This window comes from Carcharhinus amblyrhynchos, chromosome 31 (genome assembly GCF_965287045.1).
Source record: "Carcharhinus amblyrhynchos chromosome 31, sCarAmb.v2.hapA, whole genome shotgun sequence".
In the NCBI taxonomy this organism is placed as follows: Eukaryota; Metazoa; Chordata; class Chondrichthyes; order Carcharhiniformes; family Carcharhinidae; genus Carcharhinus; species Carcharhinus amblyrhynchos.
In genome coordinates, this window is record NC_137354.1 from 15,142,558 (window position 1) to 15,168,733 (window position 26,176).

Below are 26,176 nucleotides of genomic sequence, written 5' to 3' on the forward strand. Positions count from 1 at the left end.
CCTCTGTCCAGTTCTTTCATGTGAAGAATCTCTAATTCCCGATTCGACCTTGAATCAGGTCTCCAAATGTGAAGGCACTGATAGAATCATAGAATCCCTACAGTGTAGCAGTCAGCCCATTGAGTCTGCACTGACCACAACCTATCTAGGCCCTATCCTCACAACCCCATCCATTTACCCTAGCTAGCCCCCCTGACACTAAGAGGCAATTTAGCATAGCCAATCCACCTAACCACACATCTTTGGACTTTGGGAGGAAACCGGAGCACTGAAGGAAATCCACGCAGACACAGAGAGAACTTGCAGACTCCACACAGGCAGTGACCCAAGCCAGGATTCGAACCTGGGTCCTTGGTGCTGTGAATCAGCAGTGCCACCATGCTGCCTCAGTCTTGAATCTGATCTCCAAGTGCGAAGGCAATGATACGGCTGACCTTTGCCCTAATACTTGCAGGAAACTCTTGGCAAATGATATTTAAAATCAACATCCTGTCTCCATTCTACAGTAGGAAAGAACTCGGAGAGATTACCATCAATTATACCCCTACCACAATTACTGACGATAAAGCTGACATTGTACGGTGACTCACTCGGATTGAGGTCTGACTAACCAAGGATTGTGCTCAGTGAATATCAAAAACGGTCTGGTGATGTCACTAGATAAGGGCAGCATGGTGGCACAGCGGTTAGCACTGCTGCCTCACAGCTCTAGGGACCCAGGTTCGATTCTGCACTCGAGTCACTGTCAGTGTGGAGTTTGTACGTTCTCCTCCGGATGCTCCTGTTTCCTCCCACAGTCTGAAAGATGTGCGGGTTGGGTGCACTGGCTGTGCTAAATTGCCCCTTAGTGTCCCAGGATGCGTAGTTTAGAAGGATTAGCAGGGTAAGCAGGGAGAGGGCCTGGGTGGGATTGTTGTATGTGCAGATTTGATGGGCTAAATGGCCTCCTTCTGCAGTGTAGGGCTTTTATGATTTCTAGATATGTAATTGAATTCAAACATTTTGGGATTGTAAGCACTTTTATTTGACACCTTGTTATGTGCCATACAGAGAGATTCTGTGTAATTCCATTACTCTATCGATTGCTAACTCCATTCATTGCAATGTCAGATCATTGCCTTGAAGCCGACACCTATTTGATAGTCATTTTGACTTTCAGTTGATCAATGGTAATGTTCAATAGCTCTTGTCCCTGGACTCCCACACTTAGCTTGTAACCTCTGCTGTTCTATCACCCTGGGCTCAGCAATGCGTTAGAATCTCTCTCGTGCATATCTGTTGAGGAAGGATCTCATGCATTATAGACACCAGGAGAGACCAATGATGACCAGTTTAATGATCTTGACAAAACATCATTAGCTCTCACACTGCAGTACATACCAGATTCATTCCCCTTCAGTTCTGGATAAGTAAATTTAGATTAAGCTAAGATTGGAAGGTCGATCAGACCTTTTTTTTATTCACTCATGAGAAATGGGCATCGCTGGCTGGCCAGCATAAACTGCACACCCCTAGTTACCCAAGGATTAGTAAGAACCCATTGCTGTGGCTCTGGAGTCACCTGTAGGCCAGACAAGGTAAGGATGGCAGATTTCCTTCCTTAAAGGACAGTCGTGAACCGGAATGGTTTTTCCTGATAATCGACAATGGCTTCATTGTCATCAGTAGATTCTTAATTCCAGATATTTTTTATTGAATTCAAATTCCACCATCTGCCGTGGTGGGATTCGAACCTGTGTCCCCAGAACATTAGCTGGGCTTCTGGATTAATAGTCCAGCAATAATACCACTGGGCCATCGCCTCCCCCAGTATGAAGAAACAGCAGGTCCTCCCTCACTTAATTTGAACTTGTCTAAGTGAGAACGACCTGGACTGACAGAATTGGTTACATGACTAAAGAGACTCAGTGAATATTCTCAGGTCTGGATCATACCTACTAGAAACGTACGGCAAAAATCCTGCTAACAGCCATCCAAGTAACTACCAATAATGACAGAACAAGCTGCCAAGTTGAGGAGTGATACTGATCCATGTAATAAGCCACATCATCACAAGTCATGTTTGGAGATTGAGTTAAAAATGGCGGAACAATGAACTTTTTAATAAGGGTGGTTGGGGGCGGGAGGGGTGGGTGGTGGTGGTTGGGGGGGTGGGGGTGGGTCAGAAGTTTCCCAGTGCTTATCTTTTGTAATCCCGACTTTATTAATGTCTGACGCATGGAAATAATTTTAAGAATGTCTCAACCTCTCTCTTCTTACAAAGGGAAACATGATTGCAGGTTCATAGTTCCAACATTAAATCTGGGGACAGTTACAGCAAAAGCACGGAGAGTCTAGCCAGTAACAAAAAGCTAATTCTCTCATTTTCCTTCAGACTTGAAAACATCAGCATTTTGTGCAGTTCTTTAGACAGCTAGAGACCTTGAAGACTAACCAGTTCATCAGACTAAACATGTCCTTAGGGATAACAGTTGTGGGTCAGTAGGCTACTAAGTAGTGGAAACATGATTTAGTTTACTGTATTATGACTTGTTCTTCCATCACCACATCCTGTACAGTGCTAATCACAGATTACGGTGGATTTAACTATGTTTTAGAATGAGGCATATGATCTGAACAATATACTGAGCGAAACTACATGTTATGGAATGCACAGAGGTGAGATACATTATATAAGGCTATTGGTCAGAAGTAAGAATGTTCGCTGATGATTGCAAAGTGTTCAGTTCTATTTTCAATTCCTCAGATTTAAAGTTTATTTATTAGTCACAAGTAGGCTTACATTAACATGGCAATGAAGTTACTGTGAACTTCCCCGGGAGGCCACAGTCCAGCACCTGTTCGGGTCAATGCACCTAACCAGCATGTCTTTCAGACTGGGAGAAACCGGAGCACCTGGAGGAAACCCACGCAGACACAGACAGTGGCCCAAGCTGGGAATCAAACCTGGGCCCCTGGCACTGTGAGGCCACTGTTCCACCATGCCACTGAAGCAGCCATATCCATATGCGTTATGACCTGGACAAACATTCAGGCCTGGGTTACTAAATGGCAAGTGAGATTCACAGCGCACAAGTGCCAGGCAATGACTACCTCCAACCAGAGAGTTTAATCAACTTCCTTTGCTATTACCATCATTGGAACCCGCAAGATCGTCATCATCCCAGGGTGACCAGTGACCAGAAATTTAATTGGGCCAACTGTATAAAAACTGTGGCTACAAGAGTATGTCAGAGGCTAGGTATTCTGTGGTGATTAACTCATTTTGTAGGTTGTGGCTTTTCCACAACCTAAAAAGCACAAATTGAAAGTGCAGTGGATTACATTCCACTTGCCTCAACACAGCTCCAAGAACACTTAGGAAGCTTAGAACCATCCAGGACAAAGCAGCCACTTGATCAATATCACATACTCACTAGCGCAACGAGGCTGCAATGTGTACCATCTAAAAGATACATGCTAGCAACTCACTAAGGTATCTTTGACAGTCCCTTCCAAAGCTACAAGCTCCTGACTTGGAAATATATCACCATTGCGGGCAGCATGGTGGTTAGTGCTGCTGCCTCACAGCACCAGGGACCTGGGTTCGATTCCCAACTTGGGTCACTGTCTGTGTGGAGTCAGCATGTTCTCCCCATGTCTGCATGGGTTTCTTCCGGATGCTGTGGTTTCCTCCCACGGTCTGAAAGATGTGCTGGTTCGGTTGATTGGCCATGCTAAATTGCCACTTTGTGTTGAAGGGACAAGCAGGACAAATACATGGGATTACGAGAATAGGGCCTAAGTGGGATTGTTGTTGATGGGCCGAATGACCTCCTTCTGCGCTGTAGGGATTCTATGATTTCTGGTTCAAAATGCTAGAACATCCTCCCTGACAGCACTGTGAGAGTCCCTTCACACTGAGAGCCGCTGCGCAAGAAGAGTGTTTGGATTCATCTTCTCAAGCCCCATTAGGAATGGGCAATAAATGCTTTCCTTGCTAACGATACTCACTGAATAAAATACCCGAGATCCCACTGGAGCATTCCACTGCAGTAAATCAATATGAAATATATGGGATAAAATTGCATTGCTGGAGTTTTGTGCCCTGGGAGCACAGATCAGGAAACTGTAGGCGGGAATCATTCCCCTCCAGTGCTACGTTATGGCTGGAAAATTATGGGAATTCATGCAAATTCCCAATCTGTATTCCTCAAGCATGAGGTTCCGGAGTGATGTGAGCATTCCCAGGTTTTAGCCCAGAGGCTATAATTTTTGAATAACACAGTGAAACATTTTGCATCATCTCTGGGCCTCTCCTGTCACAGCAAACAAAACGCAACATAACTGCATCTTCCTTTTGTTGCCGACTCCATAAGACCATGAGACGAGTAACTCTAATAATGCTGTACCTGATGGTAAACTAAACCTTCTCTATATTCTGTAAAATAGCACTTTTGAAGGAATAACTTTCCAGGTGGCACAGTGCTTAGCACTGCAGCCTTACTGGTCCAGGGACCCGGGTTCGATTCCGATCTTGGATCACTATCTATGTGGAATTTGTACATTCTCTGAGTGGGTTTCCTCCAGGTGCTCTGGTTTCCTCCCACAATCCAAAGACGTGCGGGCTAGGTGGATTGGCCATACAAAATTGCCCCTTAGTGTCAGGGAGAGTAGCAGGGTAAATATGTGGGGTTCCGGGGATATGATCTGGGTGGGATTGTTGTTGGTGCAGACAGATGGGCTGAATGGCCTCATTCTGCACTGTAGGGGTTCTGTGATCTGATTTGATGATTTTCCAGCCTCACCCATGGGTTACCCTTTCTTAGGCCCATATCTCCCAACCGAAAAGAGAATTTAAATGCTGTAAACTAGGTGGAACATTAGATTCAGACAGAATCCTGAATTCAGGTTGTAATTTCTCAATCTCTGTCTGTTTGGAAATAGTTTCAGTTTCAAAGATGGAATGTGAAATAAAAGAGACACTTGTTTTCTAATAATGTGAGAAATATATAACTAGACAAAATATGATTTATTCACAAATACGTGTTAGCTATATAAAAAACACTTTAAATATCACATGTTTAGCAGCACAATGATGTACATACAGGATAGAATCATAGAAACACTACAGTGCAGAAAGATACCAGTGGCCCATCAAGTCTGCACTGACCACAATCCCACCCAGGCCCTATCCCCACACATTTATCCACTAACCCCTCTAACCTACGCATCTCAGCACACTAAGGGGCAATTTAGCATGGCCAATCAACCTAACCCACACATCTTTGGGAGGAAACCGGAGCATCCGGAGGAAACCCACGCAGACACGAGCAGAATGTGCAAACATCACACAGGCAGTGACACAAGCTGGGAATCGAACCCAGGTCCCTGGAGCTGTAAAGCAGCAGTGCTAACCACTGCGCTGCCATGCCGCCCCATAGCACTTTTGGTATTTACATTGCTGGGATGAACACAAGCACAATCCAATAGTGCTTGGAAATTGCTGGAGAAGGCGTCCGACGGGCATGCCAACATTATTGTGCACTCACACGCTAATTCAGTAGGCAATGATGATGTGGTGTTGCTGGTGTTGGACTGGGGTAAGTCGTCTCACAACACCAGGTTAAAGTCAGACAAGTTTATTTAGTAGCTCACCTGATGAAGGAGCTGCGCTCTGAAAGTTCGTGCTACCAAATAAACCTGTTGGACTTTAACCTGGTGTTGCGAGACTACTTACAGTAGGCGGGCGTGCAAGAGTCAGAAGTGCACCCACTGACCGTCAAGCCGGTAACTAAGTCCCGCGGGGGGTTATTGGAAAGCTATTTTATGTGTCACTGACTATCTTTACAATTGGTGGGTGGGCCAGGCAGCTTTTAATTTTGGCAGCAACCTCGATTCAGGGTGGGATGAAATGTCAGGGTTGTAATAAAATTTAAAAAAAGGGTGTCTGGGGACTGGGCTTTGTGTTTGAATGTGCTGCCCAGACACAGTTTGCTGCGTTCTTTCATCACGTTTAATTTGTAGAGATCTGCAGCTCCCTGAGACAGCTGTGTAGCAGCTGCCTGCCTTGAGGAAGCCAGCTTACACCCTCCCTTATCTTGGTGCCCACCCTCTTCCTGCCCCCCTCACCAGCACCGAGAGTTTCTCAGCACGCATTTCACCCTGGCTGCCTGCTGACAGGGCAGAATGGTTGACTAAGACAAACTCCTACAGGAAACCACTCTAAACAATGCTAATTCATTTATATCTTTAGATAAAAATAAGCTGTGTTTCAATTCTTCCACAGTTCCTAAAGTAGAAACAAAGTACATAAATCAGATGAGTGGTATTATGGCACAATTCAAGCTTCATTCTACAAGACACAATAATCTAAAAAGCTCCCAGTGTCTTGGAAAAACATATTGGTAAGGTTAAGAGAATAACAGTGTGCCACTTTCATCCCAGTAACAGTATGCAAACGCAGGTGTCTGGAAACTAATGAATAAAGGTTGCCACACATTCTGTCCGTGGAGACTCTAATCATTCCTTTCTCTCCCCGGTTCCGTTACTTCATTGACGCCTGTGATTTATGTTTCTTCAAGTGTCTTGTCAAGTCTTCAATCCGGAGGTCTTTCAGCTGAACCAGATGCTCGAGCCTCTGTACTTTCATCTGCAGAACCTGACAAAACCGACAAGAACATCTCAGCAGACTTGAGAATAGTTGTCTCGGCCTTCCATTTCATCTTTTGTTATGAAACACAGGCCTAGAAGGAACCTAAAGGAAAAAAGCGTCTGGCTCCAACTAATGAGATAAAAAATGAAGACTGCAAAGTATTCATGGAATTCCTACAGTGTAGCAGGAGGCCATTCAGCCCATCAAGTCCACACCAACCACAATCCACGCAGGCCCTGCTAATTTACCCTGACACTAGGGTCAATTTAGCATGGTCAATCAACTTAACCTGCACATCTTTGGAGTGTGGGAAGAAACACATACAAACACAGGGAGAATGTGCAAACTTTGCACAGATAGTGACCCAAGGCCGGAATTGAACTCTGGTGCTGTGAGGCAACACTGCTAACCACTATATTATCATAATATGCACTCATGTTTACTGCTTTATACAATATAACCATTGGACACTGCAAATTTAAATAGATTGATGGAGTGAGTACCAGAGGCATGTTATGTTGCTCAGGTTAGACCTCATTAGTATTATGTTGGCAATGAATACACTGGTCTGGAGTGCAAATGCAGGGTAAAGCCAGGTGATGGCCTCGTGCTATTAGCACTAGACCATAAATCCAGAAACTCAACTAATGTTCTGGGGACCTGGGTTCAACTCCCATCACGGTGGGATGGTGGAATTTGAATTCAATAAGAAATATCTGGGATTAAGAATCTACTGATGACCATGTAGGAAAAATCCATGTGATTCTAAGTGGTTCTATCTAGGGAAGGAAATCTGCCGTCCTTACCTGGTCTGGTCTACATGTGACTCCAGAACCACAATAATGTGGGTTGACTCAACTGCCCTCTGAACAAGGGCAACTAGGGATGGGCAATAAATGTTGGCCAGCCAACGATGCCCATATCCTATGACTGAATTAAAAAAAAGTGCAAATTCTGCAGCATATTTTGGCTGTCAGAAGTGATGATGTAGCATTGTGTCTTGCAGAGAGCCAGAGTTGTATCGGGCAGGAGTAAGACCTACATGATTCACTGGGATTTAAGACAAAGCAACAATATGTTTACGCAGCTGAGCTGAATGATTCAAAAGCAATTCGCCCACTGGGTAAAGCTTCGATTCATATCCAAGTAATTATATATCAGTGTAGTCACTGTACAATGGCAGTAATTTAAAATTGTAAAATTTCAGCTTAAGATGATCCATTGACTCTCTGTACACTTCCCACTGCCTTGGCAAAGCAGCCAGCATAATTAAGGGCCCCGGACATTCTCTCTTCCACCTTCTTCCATTGGGAAAGATACAAAAGTCTGAGATCACATACTACCTGACTCAAGAGCAGCTTCTTCCCTGCTGCCATCAGATTTTTGAATGGACCTACCTTGCATTAAGTTAATCTTTCTCCACATCCTACTATGGCTGAAACACTACATTCTGCACCCTCTCCTTTCCTTCTCTATGAATGTTATGTTTTGTCTGTATAGCACACAAGAAACAATACTTTTCACTGCATGCTAATACATGTGACAATAATAAATCGAATCAAATCAAATACTAGATGAATCCATTATGTTGCTCGTATGCCTAACTCCCTCACAAGTGGCGGTTTCTGTGTAAACATCTGCCTAGTGATTAATCCTCTCAGGATTACTGATCATACAGCTCTTTGTATGGTTCTGCTTTCAATTTGAAGTGAACATATCATTGAATATTGTTTCTGTCTGTTAATTATAGGTTGTCTCTGCTGGAAATACTTGGCCAATTTAATCTATTAAAAATAATAAATACGATATAGGTTAATTCTGTCTGAAACTCCAATTCTTTGAATCTACTGATGTGTCAGTGAAAGAGTCAAACAAAAGGAATGCAAGTTGTGTGTCGACAAAGACCAGAGGAATTCTTTGTTTAAAACACTGTGAACTGAAGGCTTTGCTTTACAGTCTAAGCTGCAAAGGTGATGCCTTTGTATATTTGTTCTCTAAAAGGATAATTTGCAGGAAGACAATGCTAATTTTATAAGCTAATGGGTTGCAGAACACACCAGAAAGGAATTTTATGTTGTGGTATGATACAGGGTTATGCTTGTGATTTCCCACGTTTCCAATGGGCAATTACACACAAGCACTCAAGCTGGGAATCGAACCCAGGTCCCTGGAGCTGTGAAGCAGCAGTGCTAAGCCCTGGTTTCGAGGGGAGGTAACAGTTAGGCATAATGTGAGGGACAATTGGAAACCGTCAGCCCAGGATATTCTCAAGTTTTGCACTGCAAAGTGGTACAAGAGAAAAGTTTTGCCTCAGGGAAGTAACAAGCCTGACAATTAAAATGCAGGGAGAAACAAAATAAGATTTTAAAATCTTTCCAGTGTTTTTTTAAGACCATAAGATATAGAAGCAGAATTAGGCCATCCGGCCCATCGAGTCTACTCTGCCATTCAATCGTGGCTGATAAGCTTCTCAATCCCATTCTCCCGCTTTCTCCCTGTAACCCTTGATCCCTTTAACAATTAAGAACCTATTGATCCCTGTCTTAAATGCACTCAATGATCTGGCCTCGTCTGCCTTCTGTGGCAATGAATTCCATAGATTCACAACCTCTGGCTGAAGAAATTCCTCCTCAGCATCGTTCTAAAGGGTCATCACTTTATTCCGGGACTGTGCCCTTGGATCCTAGTCTCTCTGACTAATGGAAACATCTTCCCCACGTCCACTCTGTCCAGGCCTTTCAGTATTCTGTCAGTCTCAATGAGATCCTCCCCTCATCCTTCTAAACTCCATCGGGTACAGACCCACAGTCCTCAAACACTTCTCATGCGTCAATCTTTTCATTCCTGGGATCATTCTCGTGAACCTCCTCTGGACACTCTCCAAGGCTAAAACATCTTGCCTTAGATGTGGGGCCCAAATTGCTCGCAATATTTTAAATGTGGTCTCACTAGAATCTTAGAAAGCCTCAGAAGTACATCCCTGCTTTTGTATTCTAGTCTTCTTAAAATGAATGCTAACATTGCATTTAGCTTGCTAACTACCAACTCAACTTGCAAGTTAACCTTAACAGAATCCCAAACTAAGACTCCCAAGTCCCTTGCCGCTTCCAATTTCTGAATTTTCTCCCCGTTTAGAAAATAGTCTATGCCTCTATTCTTCCTACCAAAGTGCATAACCTCACACTTTTCCGCACTGTATTCCACTTCTTTGTCCACTCTCCTAATCTGTCCAAGTCCTTCTGCAGCCTGTCTACCTCTCCAATATTACCTATCCCTCCACTTATCTTGGTATCATCTGCAAACTTAGCCACAATGCCTTCAGTTCCTTCATCTAGATCATTTAAAGTTAAAATTTATTTATTAGTTACAAGTAGGCTTACATTAACACTGCAATGAAAATCTCCCAGTCGCCATACTCCGGTGCCTGTTCGGGTACACTGAGGGAGAATTTAGCATGGCCAATGCACCAAACCAGTACGTCTTTCGGACTAGGAGAGGAAACCAGAGCACCCGGAGGGAACCCACAAAGGGACAAAGTACAGACTCTGCACAGACAGTGACCCAAGCTGGGAATCGAACACCGGGTCCCTGACACTGTGAGGCAGCAGTGCTAACTACTGTGCCACCATGACACCTTTATGAATAGAGTGAAATATTGTAGCCCCAACACTGACCCTTGCGGAACTCCACTAGTTTTGAGAGTGTCCCTGGTAGAAGTCTGGCATCAAAGCAGGTCTACATGTAAATTATAAAACCAATTACAACTGTGCATATTCCTCAAGGTCTATATTGTAGAAAAATGTATGCTCACAATCTACACACCTCATCCATTTCTCATGAATGTCCTAAACGCCTCACATATGGTGGGTGTATAATGCGGTCATGGTGCAGTGCCACCTTGACAACCGCTCAATTGTTCCTCTACCAGTGCCCCTCAGAGCTAACATCAGCCTGTAATATGGTGACAGCAAACATTTGGGGCACTGCCCACATTGTCTTTGAACATTTTTAAGGCAGCGTTGGATAGATTCTTGGTAAGCAGAGGGGTGAAAGGTTATAGTGGGGGCAGCAGGACATGGGATACAGATCTGAGATTACTATCAAATCACTCATAATCTTATTAAATGGCAGAGAAGGCTGAAGGGGCTGAGTGGCCTACTCCTTGCTTAACACACTGGGAAACAGAAAGAAGTTGAGGGGCAGACTATTGGACGCTGCATGGTCTTTCCTTTAGGTCCTTTATTTCCGCTAAATAAATAATTATTGGAAGCCAGAGAAAAGCAGGTATGTAAGGATGGTCTTATTACAACAAGGTGGCAGCAAGAGGATTATTTATAGATTTTAAGGGGCCTCCTCTAATTTGCTTATTGGAAATGGCTATTTAGCAGCTGAGTTTCAAGGGAGAATCACATTTGACCTGAAACATTCATTTTGTTTCTCTCTCTACAGATGATGCCAGACCTGCTGAGTCTTCCCAGCGCTTTGTGTTTTTATTTACTGAGGACCTGGAATTCCACTATTGTCTTAAATGTTGGGTCTTGACACACCTTTCACACATGGGGGAGTGTCGGGGTGGGGGAATTCTCCCATCTCACCTGCCACGGGAATCGTAGCAGGCAGGGCGTGGACCATCCAAGGTCTGTTGAGCTCGGGTGGGATTTTCCCATTTTGGAGCAAGTGCAGCGGGAAAAATCCCGCCCGTGATGTGCAGGTGCTCCAGAGCTAAGCCTGACGCAGCTGGATATCTAAGCTGAGAATGCCTGCCTCCCTTTACTGAGACATCAGCCCAGTTGTAACAATCTATGTCAGGCCTTCAACCTGCACCCTACACTCACTCACCAATCCCACATGGCTCCCAGATCCCCTCATTTCTGCCCTAAGTCCGCTCCATACTTGCTATGCCCCCTCCCCATCCTCTCACCCAGTATCCATTGTGGAAAGAACTCAGGAGCCATGTGATAGCACGGGGAAAGCTTTGAAATGGACATGGGAGAAAAACTTTTCACAATCTAATAAGAGTTGTCACTCAAACATTATTTATTCTGAATAAAACTCCAGACCCAAGGCCAAGATCATAAATCCCCTCAAGTGACCATTTAACTTTACAAACAAACATCTATTCAGCAACTGCATCAAAGTCAGATAATCCTTTAATAATCTTGTGAAACTGTCAACTTTGTACATAGTCCCCGCTGTGATAATTTTCAGATTTTAAAACTCAGCCAAGCATTCATAATGGGCTCAGCTGCCAATAGAAACTCTCAAAGCTTCATCGGAGCCTTCTTGAACTGAAAAAACAGATATGTTTTTCTATTTCAAAGCAAATAGTCAGTGTAAGAATTCCAGGAGCTGTTGGCTTTTTTGCCTTTATTTCTCTACTTGGGCCAGGGGTACTCCACTGAGGTGCTACGTATCGAGGTCCAACATTTACCACCAATTATAATACAATTCCACATCCTGAACCATGTTTATCTATGGAAGGGACCCAATTCCGCAAAGACTGCAGGGAATGGGAGGTATTTGAATTGATTACCCCTCAAAATGGAGCTGGCAAGGCAAGACACAAGTGAGATATCTGCGCCAGCAAAAATCGCTGGAAAGGGGAACGTGGTGGGGATCCTGGAAACATGTCCCAACTGGCCATGTATGAAGGGTTCCCGAGTCAGCCAGACATGGCAAAAATCCAGAATGACATGCCTCGGTCAGCCTGATAGTGTGTCAGTCCTGCCTTCCATTCAAAGAAAACACATAAAATCAGCAAACACCCTACAATAATAAGAACCGGTTACATCAAGATTGCAAAACAGATTTGATACTTGCAGGATTAAACCTAGGCTGGAATTCTGCTGTTCATGCTCCACCGCAGCTGCCAGCAAGGATGGAGAATTTGTGTCAGCAGAATCTTCATTCACTCCAGTGCGAGTGGAGAATCCCACAGTCGTGAACGGCCAGAGAATCCCACCCCTAGTCTGGGATTTTCCAGCTCCGCCAGCCACCAGTTTTTTTGGCTGCTTCGCTGTGCACGCTGTGATGGACTCTCCATGGCAGAGCCAAAAAATCCCAGCCTTAGTCTCCCAAAAAAGAATATGTCCTCAAATTATACTATAAGATTAGCTCTATCTAAGACACTGAGGTGGGAATTTTCCTGTTCCGCCCACCACAGCAATCGTAGCGGATGGGGCATTTTCTGGACTTGGGATGAGCTTGGCCGGAAAATCCCACCCTGATTATTTAACCTGAAAATCCTCCTTTGGCCATTCTGATGAGAAACTATGGTCGGAATTCGTCGACCTCGCCCGCAGCTTGGATTCTCCAGTCCCGCCGCAGTGAACGGAGGTTTTACTGAGTGCCACATTCTCCGTCCTCGCTGGCAGAGGTAGCGGGGCATGTGAGTCTGGAGAATTCCAGCCTGTATCCAGCCTGTGCCAGGCGAGGACCTGGCAGATGGAGTATAATGTTAGCAAGTGTGAGGTTATCATAATAGTAGGAGGGATTATTATTTAAAAGGCGAAAAGCTGCAGCATGCTACGGTGCCGAGGGACCTGGGGGTCCTTGTGCATGAGTCGCAAAAACCCAGTCTGCAGGTGCAGCAGGTGATCAAGAAGGCGAATGGGATGTTGGCCTTTATAGCGAGGGGGATAGAATATAAAAGCAGGGAGGTCTTGCTGCAACTGTACAGGGCACTGGTGAGGCCACAGCTGGAGTACTGTGTGCAGTTTTGGTTGCTGCACTTGCGGAAGGATATATTGGCCTTGGAGGGAGAGGTTCACTAGGCTGATACCGGAGATGAGGGGGTTAGCCTATGAAGAGAGACTAAATAGGTTGGGTCTGTACTCGTTGGAGTTTAGAAGGATGAGGGGGGATCTTATAGAGACGTATAAGATAATGGAGGGGATGGATAGGGTAGAGGTAGAGAGATTCTTCCTGCTTAGAAAGAATAGCAGGACTAGAGGGCACAGCCTCAAGATAAAGGGGGGGGGGTGCAGTTTAGAACGGAGTTGAGGAGGAACTTCTTCACTCAAAGGGTGGTGAATCTCTGGAATTCTCTGCCCATTGAAGTGGTTGAGGCTACCTCGCTAAATATATTTAAGACGCGGGTAGATAGGTTTTTGATAGACAAGGGAATTAAGGGTTATGGGGAGAAAGCGGGAAAGTGGAACTGATCCACTTCAGATCAGCAATGATTTTATTGAATGGCGGGGCAGGCTCGAAGGGCTAGATGGCCTACTCCTGCTCCTATTTCTTATGTTCTTATCTATTATTTGAAACAGCACCGATAGTGCAGAGAAATTCTGAAGATGTTAGTCTTACACGTGCTGGTAACCCATGGCATAATTTTGGCCATGCGATCTTCTGTATGCATGAGAAATTCTATTGTAATTCTGTGAGAGGTAAAAGAGGCAGAGTGTAAAAGTGTTTGGCAAGGCTTTTTTTTGCTAATGTGTAATGACCAGAGGAGTCTGGCGTTAATCTATAACTCACAGGTGATTCAATGAAACATTTCAATGTGAATCACAGCATTGCAACTGATACACGATTTGTCCAAATCCTTTTCCACGAAAGAATGACTGCTGGATGGAGCACAGCTTGATTTCCGGACAGGAAGAGTTAACCTCTGTCTTCAGCACATTACATTTATGGTTTACATTCCTGACTCACTGACACTAGATTCTGCCGGACGCAGAAGCCGAGATGGATGGATGGGGGGTGTGGTTGTGGATGTGACTCATTTACTGAACCAAGGCTCTTTGCCCTGTCTCATGCTTCCCCTATCATTGCCACGTGGAATCTCAAGACTCACACACTGCTTGACTATATTCCAGCCCTTCCTCTGTAAGGTTCAATGTAGAAAATGCACTATAAAGATTTATCACTATAGCAAAAATAGTCAGATAGCAGCAGTGCTGAGTTTAGAAAGATAGAACCGTACAGTGCAGAAAGAGGCCCTTTGGCCCATCGAGTCTGCACCGACCACAATCCCACCCAGGCCCTACCCCCATGTCCCTACATATTTTACCCACTAATCTCTCTAAGCTATGCATCTCAGGACACTAAGGGGCAATTTTAGCATAGCCAATCAACCTAACCTGCACATCTTTGGTCTGTGGGAGGAAACTGGAGCACCTGGAGGAAACCGACTCAGACACGGGGAGAATGTGCAAACTCCACACAGACAGTGACCCGAGCTGGGAATCGAACCCAGGTCCCTGGAGCTGTTGAAGCAGCAGTGTTAACTCCATCAGACAATAAAGGCGATGGGCCATTCTTTAAGTGATTAAACACAATGCACACTGGAATCCAATAATAAATAAACCTCCTTTTTGTCAGCACTCCACTCCATTTACCTCATATGATTGGCATGTACAAGAATAAAATTCACTGACAACGCAGGTCTGTGATGGTCTTTACTCATACGAGGCATGTGATGCTCAGTACATACAAAATAGCTGCAGGAGTAGGCCACAGAGCCCCTCGAGCCCGCTCCCCCATTCAATAAGGTCTGATTGTAACCTCAACATTCCTGTCTACTCCCGATACCTTTCACCCCTACCCCCCTTGCTTTTCAAGAATCTATCTAATTTTGCCTTCCGAATATTCAAAGATTCTGCTTCCACTGCCTTTTGAGGAAGTGAGTACACCAGATTCACCACTCTCTGAAAGAAAATAATTTCTCCTCATCTCCATCCTAAATTTGATCGAGACGTTCAAATCATGAGGGGGCTGGAGACACTAGGTAGGAGGAAACTGTTCCTGCTCATAAAAGGATTGAGAACGAGAAGGCACAGATTTAAAATGATTTGCAAAGGAAGCAAATTAGGTTGTGAGAATAAACTTTTTCACGCAGCAAGTGGTTGGAGTTTGGAACGCGCTGCCTGGAAGTGTGGTGGAAGAGGTCCAATCGAGGCATTCAAGAGGGCATTAGATGTTCATCTGAATAGAAACAATGTGCAGGGGCATGGGGGGAAGGCAGGGGAATGGCACTAAGTCAGAATGGTCATTTGGAGAGCTGGTGCGGGCACGATGGCCTGAAAGGCCTCCTTCTGCCCTGTAATAATTCTCTGATTCTGAAATGGGTGACCCCTTATTTTTAATCTGCGACCCCGAGTTCTAGATTTTCAAAGGGGAAACATCTTTTCCACATCCACGTGTCAAGACCCTTCAGTATCTTATATAGTTTAATTAAGTCATCTCTTAATCGTCTAACTTCTGGCGATTTAACCTTTCCTCATAAGACAACCCGCCCATCCCAGATCTAAGAAAGCTTCTCTAAACTACATCCAATGCCTTTAAATCCTTCCTTAAATAAGGAGACCAATACTGCACACAGTACTCCAGGCAAGATTCAGTGCCCCGTATATCTGAAGTATACACTCTCTACCTTCGTATTCAATGCAGGCTGCATTTTCTGGTGAGGAAACGGGCCTGTTGTTTAGGCCTATGCTACCACCAACACAAGCTTTATGATTTTTGAATAATACAATAATGATTCTATTGCAGGATTTCACTTTTTATTTTGTTGGCTGTTCCTTCAGAGTGTGTTTGTCTTTATTAGAGACACCTTCTGAGTGTTTGGCTGCTCTGTAGAAATCAGGCGGGATTTTCCAGCCCCCATTGCCTGTTTTCCAATAGCAGATGTGGTGCTCCATTGTCCAATGGTGGGATTGTCCAGTCCTGCTGATATGTACAGGGTTTTGCGTGGCTCATCCTCCACCACCAGGAAGCCCACTGCGGGTTGGAGGTTGGGGGGTAGTTTTCCATCAGTGGGTCTGGAGGATCCCACTGGTGGGAAGGGCTGGAAAATTCCAGCCTTTGTCTTCTTAAAGTTACGTCACAGCTTTGAATGTTGCTTGCTACATTGCAGGTCTGCATGGTAGCACAATAGTTAACATTGCTGCTTTCAAGTGCTAGGGACCTGGGTTTGATTCCCGGCTTGGGTCACAGTTTGTGTGGAGTTTGCACTTTCTCCCCGTGTTTACATGGGTTTCTCCCAGAGTCTAAAGATGTGCAGGTTAGATGGATTGGCCAAGCTAAATTACCCCTTAGTGTCAGGGGAACTGACTAGGGTAAATGGGTGGGATTATGGGGATAGGGCCTGGGTGGGATTGTGGGTGGTACAGACTCGGAGGCTAAAAGGCCTCCTTCTGCAATGTAGGATTCTATGATTCTATATCTAAAACGTGATACCTGCATGCTGAATACAAATGACCACAAGACCTAGGAACAGCAGTAGGCCATTCAGCCTCTCAAACCTGCTCTGCCATTCAATAAGATCGTGGCTGATTTAATTGTAACCTCGACTTCACATTCACATGGTGCTTTCAGCAAACAATGTTCTCGTGATCGGATTCTTTTTAGGAGATTCCAACAATGCACAATAATTTAGAGGCTGGATTCCATTCCTAATGATACCAGCTGAATGTTATACGGCAGAATGAGCCAAAATGAGACCACTTTTGTTATGGTACCTACCCCAACAGTTTCACGAAGGGCTAACAGAGCTTGCTCTTTTTCCTGCAATAAGAGACGGATCTCAGGATCCAGGTGGGAATACTGCTCACAAAATGACCTGAGACAGACAAAATGGAGATGGGTCATTCAAAAGAAAACAAGTTCACCCTGCTGCTTTCCTGTGACAATACTTGTGAGGTACTTTAACATCTGGGCCAGAATCTCCCCACCCCACTCTCAGTGGACTCTGAAGTCTGGGGGGCGGGGGGGGGTCTAAAAATGCAGGTTTGTGATTCTCTCTGGGATCCCGCCCGCCCTGACCCAGATGCAATTTTACTGTGGGGAAGGCAAAGCATGGGCCTGATTGAACCCCATCATTGCCCATCAATTATAGGCCACCTAAGGGCCATTTTTCACCCAGCCTCAATGCTTAGCTTGGCAAGAGGACCGACCTCACATGGGGAAAGCTTGAGAATCTACAAATCGGGTGAGAAGGGCAGAGGGATGCACCTCCATCGGAAGCCCCCTTCTAATGCTGGGTACCCCCACCATCAGCTTCAGTGGCCTCTGGATCTTCCTGTCCCCGTCCCTTCACTCCACTTTGCATCTCCCTCACTGTCCCCCTCCCCAGGCCTTCCCTACCCAGGGACCCCTTGAACTTTGGCCTCTGGTGCCTGTATTCACTATCACCCCATTCACGTCCTCCTCCCTCCAATGCAGCTCTCATCACCAAAGGAACTGGAGAACTGTCAGACAATCTGACTGTCTTTTAATTTTGTCTTTTAAAATGCATTTAGACAATTACATGGGTTAGGCAGGTATCGAGGGATATGGGCCAAATGCGGCCAGTTGGGACTACCTTAGTGGTAAAAACTAGGTGGCATGGACAAGTTTGGCCAGAGGGCCTGTTTCCATGCTGTAAATCTCTATGCCTCTATAAGTGACTGGCAGAAGTCCCACTTGGAGCCACTTGACATCCCTCGAGTGTGAAATAGCAGCGGGGCACTTAGAGTCAGTGGGGATGTGTGGGAGACAAGGCCCCACCATTTGAAACATTCAGGCCCTGAACCTGAGGGTCAAAAGAAGTGTGTTCACATCATAGCCAAACAGGTTGTGAATCAACTTGTAAATCCTTCCAACAATGGCAAATGGCAAGAGTGTGAGAGATTCCTGGTCAGCCATGAAAAGGAAGGTTATTGGAGCCTTGGCCATCACTATCCATCACAGCTCCAGGCTACAGCATGCATGGAAAAGTGTAGGCTGCCATAGCGACTTGGACTCCTTGGACAGATTAGGGCTAAAAGCATGGGGCTTGATCCCTGTTCCAGCTGGATTCCCTGGATCTGGGACCTGTCTCCTTACCCTAACCATGGTGGAGATTGTGTCGCTAATGGTTGTAGCTGAATTCAGGCAGAGAGAACTGAAGAAGATGTTTAAAACACCTTTCAAAGTCCACATTGTTAAACACAAACGTGACTGATATTGATCAACAATTGGTGCCTCATGGTATATATTTGAGATATGCACATATTTCTACTGATATAGACATTCATTGGCCTCATTGTTAGATGTTTAATTCGCAGAGGAGAATTCCTAATCTTCTCCTCCTCAATTAGCTTTTCAGCTTTTCTGTATTCTCCTGTCAGACTGCAATTGAATGCTTCTTAGTGTTTTAACTATTCTCATCTTCCAGGTTACTGATTGTAAAACTTTACATCAGTCAGTTATTCATCTCTCTCTCTCTATTTCTACATGAGTGTGCGTGTGTGAGCGTGTGTGTGTGTGTGTGTGTGTTGTGCGCACCTATGTGTGTGTGTATATGCACGTACGTGTTAGTGTGTGTGCCAGTGTGTGTGTGGATAACAGGTCCGAGTGTTCCAGTATTGACTCTGTGTGTGTGTGTGTGTGTGTGTGTGTGTATGTGTGTGTGTGTGTGTGTGTGTGTGTATCTTTGATATTTATTGCGTAAGACAAGTTGTAGTAGGCTGTGATAAATTGTAGCAAGTAACTAATAATTACTATATTTTCCAAAGCTCTGTTCAGAATAAATTGCACATTGGGCCATTGTGCACAAGTGAGTGAGCCGATTGTGTGATTACTATATCATAGCACAGTGTGCCTGTATGGAAATGTTCAGCTGCTAAATGAGGTTCATATTTATTCCCTCATTTATTCCCGTTACTGCATCCCCAAACCTCCTCTCCGTGCTTCTGTGGTACATTAGCCAAATGCTGATTATCCCGAGCTAAACACTGCAGCAACCTATTCGACATCAGGCAGCTGGAACATCTGTAATATCAGCAGCAACTTAGCCAATCTCCACCCTCCTTCCCCACCACCTCTGCTCTTTAGCACAAGAACAGTGAGGCCAGCTATTGATGATTATTTATGGCTGGTTTTTGTTTTTGTCCTGATTTTATATTTGTTATCTGTCTGCTATCCTTCCCTTACTCTTGTACTCTTGAAGTCATTGATATTAGGGCTGGGTTCCATGGGTCATGCCTCCACATCTCTCATGCAGATTGCTGCTTTCAAACACAGTGGCCATAAATTACAGATGGGACATGGAAAAGTCAACCAATCACTGTGGGCAGCACAGTGGTGCAGTAGTTAGCACTGCTGCCTCACAGTGCCAGGGCTCAATTCCGGCCTCAGGTCACTATGTGTGAAGTTTGCTCATTCTCCTGTGCCTGCGAGGTTTCTTGTGGGTGCTCCGGTTTCCTCCCACAGACTAAAGATGTTGGGTTAGGTTTATTGGCCATGCTAAATTGACCCTAATGTCAGGGGTTTTAGCAGAGTGCATGTGTGGGGTTACAGGAGTAGTGCCTGGGTGGGATTGTGGTCGGTACAGACTCAATGGACCGAATGATCTCCTTCTGTACTGTAGGGAATCTATGATTCTATTACTGCAAACATACCATTGGATTACTGAATGAAGATGATGTAGCAGAAATACAGTTCTGGACTCTATAACTGTTATAACCTTTGCAGTTTGCCATTGCCTTGTAATATTATTGTTCACTTGGTTTCTGCTATTTTTTTCATAACTCTTACACCCATGGAAGCATTCTTGACATAGGATGTTCCTCCTTCTCATTCCATAAGAATACATTGTCAACCATGGACTTCCATTGGATTGGCTCATGATTATACTGGGCAAAGTATTGCAGTGGTTTGCCGCTACCTTCTGCAGTATAGCTGACTAGGAATCCCTCCCACTCATACCTCCTGCCATCAGGCATTTGAAAGATTTACAGGCTGCTAACCAAACTATTTGGCCATGTTATGAAACAGCTTCCATGGCCATCAAGTCCTGAAGTGGGACTTGAACCCAAGCCTTCTGGCTCACAGATAGGGACCGCTACCCACTGCACTACAAGACCTTCTGACACAGGATACCTTTCCAGTACAAATTAACACAAATGTGTTCACACATTCAGAATGGCAAGCTCCAAAAGGTGAAGTTACTTTCCAGATTTTGTGCTGCAGAACTATATTTGGACTCTTGAAATCTTTCAAAATGATTTCAAGGCACTGGATACTGCAATGGGCTATGGGCTCTGACAATAATCCGACAACAGTACTGAGGACGTGTGTTCCAGAGCTTCCCACACCTCTAGCCAAGCTGTCCCAGCACAGCGATAACAGTGGCATCTACCCAGCAATGTGGAAAATTGCCCAGATATGTCCTCTGCACACACCTGGCCAAACCACTGCCCCATCACTCTACTCTCGATCATCAGTAAAGTCCTAAAAGGGGCTCATGAACAGTGCTATCAGGCAGCACTTGCTTAGCAAAAACCTGCTCATGGACATTCTCTTTGGATGCACTCAGCTCCTGACCTTATTACAGCCTTGTTCAAATATGGACAAAATAGCTGAATTTCAGAAATGAGGTGAGAGTGACTGCCCTTGACATCAAAGCAGCATTTAACCAAGCATGGCATCAAGGAGCCCTAGCAAAACTGGAGTCAATGAGAATTGAGGGAGAACTCTCTGCTGGTTGAAGCCATACCGAACAATAAGGAAGATGGTCGTGGTTGTGGGAGGTCAGTCATCTCAGTTCCAGGACATCGCTACAGGAGACCCTCAGGGTAGTGTCCTAGGCCCAATCATCATCAGTTGCTTCATCAATGTCCTTTCTTCCATCATAAAATCAGAAGTTTGCTGATGACTGCACAAAGTTCAGCACTACTTGCAAACTCCTCAGATATAGAAGCAATCCATGTCCAAATACAGCAAGACCTGGACAATGTCTTGAGCTTGAGCTGACAAGTGACAAGTAACATTCATGTCACACAAGTGCCAGGCAATGACCATCTCCAATAGGACAGAATCTAACCATTGCCTCTTGATATTCAATAGCATTAACATCGCTGAATCCCCCGCTATCAACATCCTGGGGATTACCACTGACCAGAAACTGAAACAGAAATAGCCACATGAATATCATGGCCAGGGGAGCAAGTCAGACGCTGGGAATCCTGTGGTGAGTACCTCACCTCCTGATTCCCTAAAGCCTGATCACAATACAAAAGACACAAGTCAGGAGTGTGATGGAATATTCTCCACTTGCCTGGCTGAGTGCAGCCTCGACAATATTCAAGAAGCTTGACACCATCCAGGACAAAGCAGCCCGCTTGATTGGCACCACATCTACAAATATTCAATCCTTCCACTACTGATGAACAGTAACTACAAGGTGCATTGCAAGAACTTACCTAGGCTCTTTGGGCAGTACCTTCCAAACCCATGACCTCCATCATCTAGAAGGACAAGGGCAGCAGATACTTAAGAACATCATCATCTGTAAATTCCTCTCCAAGCCATTCACTACTCTGACTTGGAAATATTTTGCCATTCCTTCATTATGATTGGGTCCTGGAATTTCCTTCCTTGCAGCATTGTGAGTGTACCTATGCTACATGGACTGCAGCAGTTCAGGAAGGCAGCTCACCACAATCTTCTCAAGAGCAATTAGACAAATAGACCAAGTCAGCAAAGCCTCCATCCCTTGAAGGAATAACAAAATCTACCTCATTTGTAAGATTGGGCGAAAACAGAAGAAGTTAGCTGTTGGAAAACGGCTAATGTTACGCCGTTGTTTAAGAAGGGTGCCAGGCAAAAGGCAAGGAATTATAGGCCAGCTAGTTTAACGTCTGTTGTAGGTAAAATGTTAGAATCCGTCATCAAGGAGGAAATAGCGAGGCATCTTGAGGGGAATTGCTTGATAGAGCAGACGCAGCACGGTTTCGTTAAAGGGAAGTCGTGTCTGACAAATTTACTGGAGTTCTATGAGGATGTGTCTAGGGCGGTGGATAGAGGAGAGGCAGTGGATGTGGTCTTTCTTGATTTTCAGAAGGCGTTTGACAAGGTACCTCACAAGAGGTTATTGCAGAAGGTCAGGGGACATGGAGTTGGGGGTAGGGTGTTAGTGTGGATAGAGGATTGGTTGTCAAATAGGAGGCAGAGAGTGGGGGTCAATGGGTGCTATTTGGATTGGCGGTTGGTGACTAGTGGAGTGCCCCAGGGGTCGGTGCTGGGGCCTCAGCTATTTACTATTTATATAGATGATCTGGAGGAGGGAACCGAGTGTATGGTGTCGAAATTTGCTGATGACACCAAGATTGGTGGAACGGCAAATTGCGCGGAGGGTGTGGAGAGTCTACAGAAGGATCTAGATAGGCTGGGCGAATGGGCCAGGAACTGGCAAATGGAATTTAATGTTGGCAAGTGCGAGGTGGTCCACTTTGGTAGGAATAATGGTAGGAAGGATTATTACTTACATGGCGAAAAACTGCAGCATGCTACGGTGCAGAGGGACCTCGGGGTCCTTGTGCATCAGTCGCAAAAACCCAGCTTGCAGGTGCAGCAGGTGGTCAGGAAGGCGAATGGGATGCTCGCCTTCATAGCGAGGGAGATTGAATATAAAAGTAGGGAGGTCTTGCTGCGGCTGTATAGGGCATTGGTGAGGCTGCAGCTGGAGTACTGTGTGCAGTTTTGAGCGCCGTACTTACGCAAGGATATTTTGGCCTTGGAGGGAGTGCAGAGGAGGTTTACTAGGCTGATGCCGGAGTTGAGGGGGTTGAGCTATGAGGAGAGACTGAATAAACTAGGCTTGTACTCGTTAGAGTTTAGAAGAATGAGGGGAGATCTCATTGAGACATATAAGATGATGAATGGGATGGATAGGATAGAGGTGTAGAGACTCTTCCCGCTCAGAAAGGACAGTAGGACTAGGGGGCACAGCCTCAAGATAAAGGGGGCGCGGTTTAGAACGGAGTTGAGGAAGAACTTCTTCACTCAAAGGGTGGTGAATCTCTGGAATTCTCTGCCCGTTGAAGTGGTGGAGGCTACCTCGCTAAATATTTTTAAGACGCGGGTTGATGGGTTTTTGATAAGAGAAGGGGTTAACGGTTATGGGGAGAGGGCGGGAATGTGGAACTGAGCCACGACAGATCAGCCATGATTTTATTGAATGGCGGGGCAGGCTCGAAGGGCTAGATGGCCTACTCCTGCTCCTATTTCTTATGTTCTTATGTTCTTATAGTAAGCTCCATCAGAGTGGTGCACAAAAGTGCAGTAAAAGCCACAAAATCATAAAAACAGGAAGCCATAAACCAGATACAAAATTTCAAATCTCAAACCTTTCATCAGAAAAGATGATAAGTATCTTAGTGAGACTGGAAAAATGTCTTTAAATGTTTAAGAGAAAGCTGGGAGAGAATACACAGGTAAGTCAGTCAACATGAGCGTGGATGGGGTGAAATTAAACTTTGGTGGGCGGCATGGAGAAATGGTAGTGGATAGGCTGCCCGTCAGACATCCCACCTCATTTTATTTTCCCTTGTGGATAGAGAAATTGGATGGGGATTTGCTACTGGTTTTGTGCACTCTTCCCTTTTCACATGCAGTTTATTGGGAACGATACAACACAAATTGGGGAGGCGATGGACCTGTGGTATTATCGCTAGATTATTAATCCAGAAACTCAGCTAAGGTTCTGGGGACCCAGGTTCGAAATGCACCAAGGCAGATGGTGGAATTTGAATTCAATTTTTTAAAAATCTGGAATTAAGAATCTATTGATGACCATGAAACCATTGTCGATTGTCGGAAAAATCCATCTGGTTCACTCATGTCCTTTAGGGAGGGAAATCTGCTGTCCTTACCTTGTCTAGCCTATATGTGATTCCAGAGCCACAGCAATGTAGTTGACTCTCCAAGGGCAAATAGGGATGGGCAATAAATGCTGGCCTACCAGCAACATCCATGTCCCACATGAATTTAAAAAAATGCTACTACTGAATAGCACTTCACAGTACTTAAACAATAAATGTACATGAGGATTGCAATGACAGATCAACGTTTAAATTTTAAATGTAAGCGCAGTGCACATTATGAGAAGAAAATGGGTAACACAAGTTGTGAATGCTGTTAAATTAGCAAGAGGGAGTTGAAAGAGATTTAGCAGACTTGATAAGACATCAAACCCAACACATCCGACTAATGGAGTGCAGCAAGCAGCAGAGTGATCAGAATTTCAATTAAATTATTAGAACAGTAGAATACAGGTCAGGAGCAATGATCAACTGTACAATGTTCAGGCCAGTTCCCATCTTGAGTATTGTTCAGCTCCACATGAAACAAGTACAGGAGACAGTGCAGAGAAGAGTCACAAACCCAATCTCTCTTGTTAAAAGAATGAAGCCTGAAAATATTTGGACTCTTCCGAAGGCCGTGTGAGAGGTGATTGCATGGAGATATAATCAATTGTTAGAAGAATGGAGAAACCAAACCAAATATTATTTTAAATTGACTTTCAAATGTAGGAAAGGGGACACAAAACTAGTTCAAACTAGTGGCACAGTGGTTAGCATTGCTGCCTCACAGCGCCAGGGACCTGGATTCCTGGATTGGGCCATTGTCTATGCAGAGCCTGCACGTTCTCCCCATGTTTGCGTGGGTTTCCTCCAGGTGCTCCGGTTTCCTCCCAAAGTCGTGCTGGTTAGGTGCATTGGCCGTGCTAAAGTCTCCCTCAGTGTACCCAAACAGGCGCCAAAGTGTGGTGACAAGGGGATTCTCACAATAACTTCATTGCAGTGTTGATGTAAGCCTACTTGTGACTAATAAATAAACATTAACTTTTAAAAGGTGAACTTTCTCCTAGTGATCATTACAAGGAGTGGATATTCATATCGACAAAGGAACCACTTAAGCAACTATCAGATAATGGATTAGGGGAAATAGAGGATTTTTAAAAATTCATTTGTGGGAAATAGGCATGGCTGGCTAGGCCAGCATTTATTGTCCATCCCTAGTTGCCCTTAGAGGGCAGTTGAGAGTCAACCATATTGCTGTGGATCTGGAATCACATGTGGGCTAGACCAGGTAAGGACATCAGATTTCCTTCCCTAAAGGACATTGGTGACCCAGACGGGTTTTTCCGACAATTGGCAATGGTTTCACGATCATCAGTAGATTCTTAATTCCAGATTTTTTTTATTGAATTCAAATTCCACCATCTGCCATGGTGGGATTCGAACCCGGGTCCCCAGAACATGAGCTGATTTTCTGGATTAATAGTCGAGCAATAATACCACTAGGCACCAACCCGAATGGATGGTTGAAATAAGATGGATCAAATGGTGATCTCTCTCTGTGATTATCTAATGAATTAAGATGTGTGATGGATTTACATTCATTATTATACAGAATGAACTACACTACTTCTGTGCTGCACTTGGTTGAAGTTGTGAGGTTACACTGAGGTTTCATTTGAAGTAATTTTTTAAAATGGCATCTAGGCCTTTTGGCCAAGGTGCAAATGAGATCAAGCCTGGAGGAGGTGCAATGCCTGCTCCAAACAGCCTGGATCATGTAGATCAAGCCCAAGACAGGAACAGACTTGTCTGTCTTGTCAGCTTGGGTCTGGAATGTCTCACTTATTGAGACTTTGAATTGGACTTTTATTGGATTGAATTGGATATAAAAAAACCTTCTGTCTTCCATAAAATCCCTTAAACCTTAGAATGCCCCAGGATTACTCTTTTGTTTGAAGGAAAAGATGGATTTGAAAGAAGGCCCTGAAAT

General features: G+C 44.7%; 1 protein-coding gene across 2 annotated transcripts in view; it reads right to left on the reverse strand.

Moving 5' to 3' along the window:
* Positions 1–5,181: 5,181 nt before the first annotated feature.
* Positions 5,182–26,176, reverse strand: part of spef1 (sperm flagellar and cilia associated 1) — a 39,525-nt gene continuing 18,530 nt past the window's right edge. For both annotated transcript variants that reach the window (XM_080215723.1, XM_080215722.1), the window contains exons 6-7: positions 17,105–17,201; positions 5,182–6,640 (exon numbers count right to left, since the gene is read on the reverse strand). In XM_080215723.1, the coding sequence (XP_080071849.1) occupies positions 6,527–6,640; positions 17,105–17,201 (211 nt within the window). In that variant the 3' untranslated portion in view covers positions 5,182–6,526. The remainder of the gene's footprint in view (positions 6,641–17,104; positions 17,202–26,176) is intronic.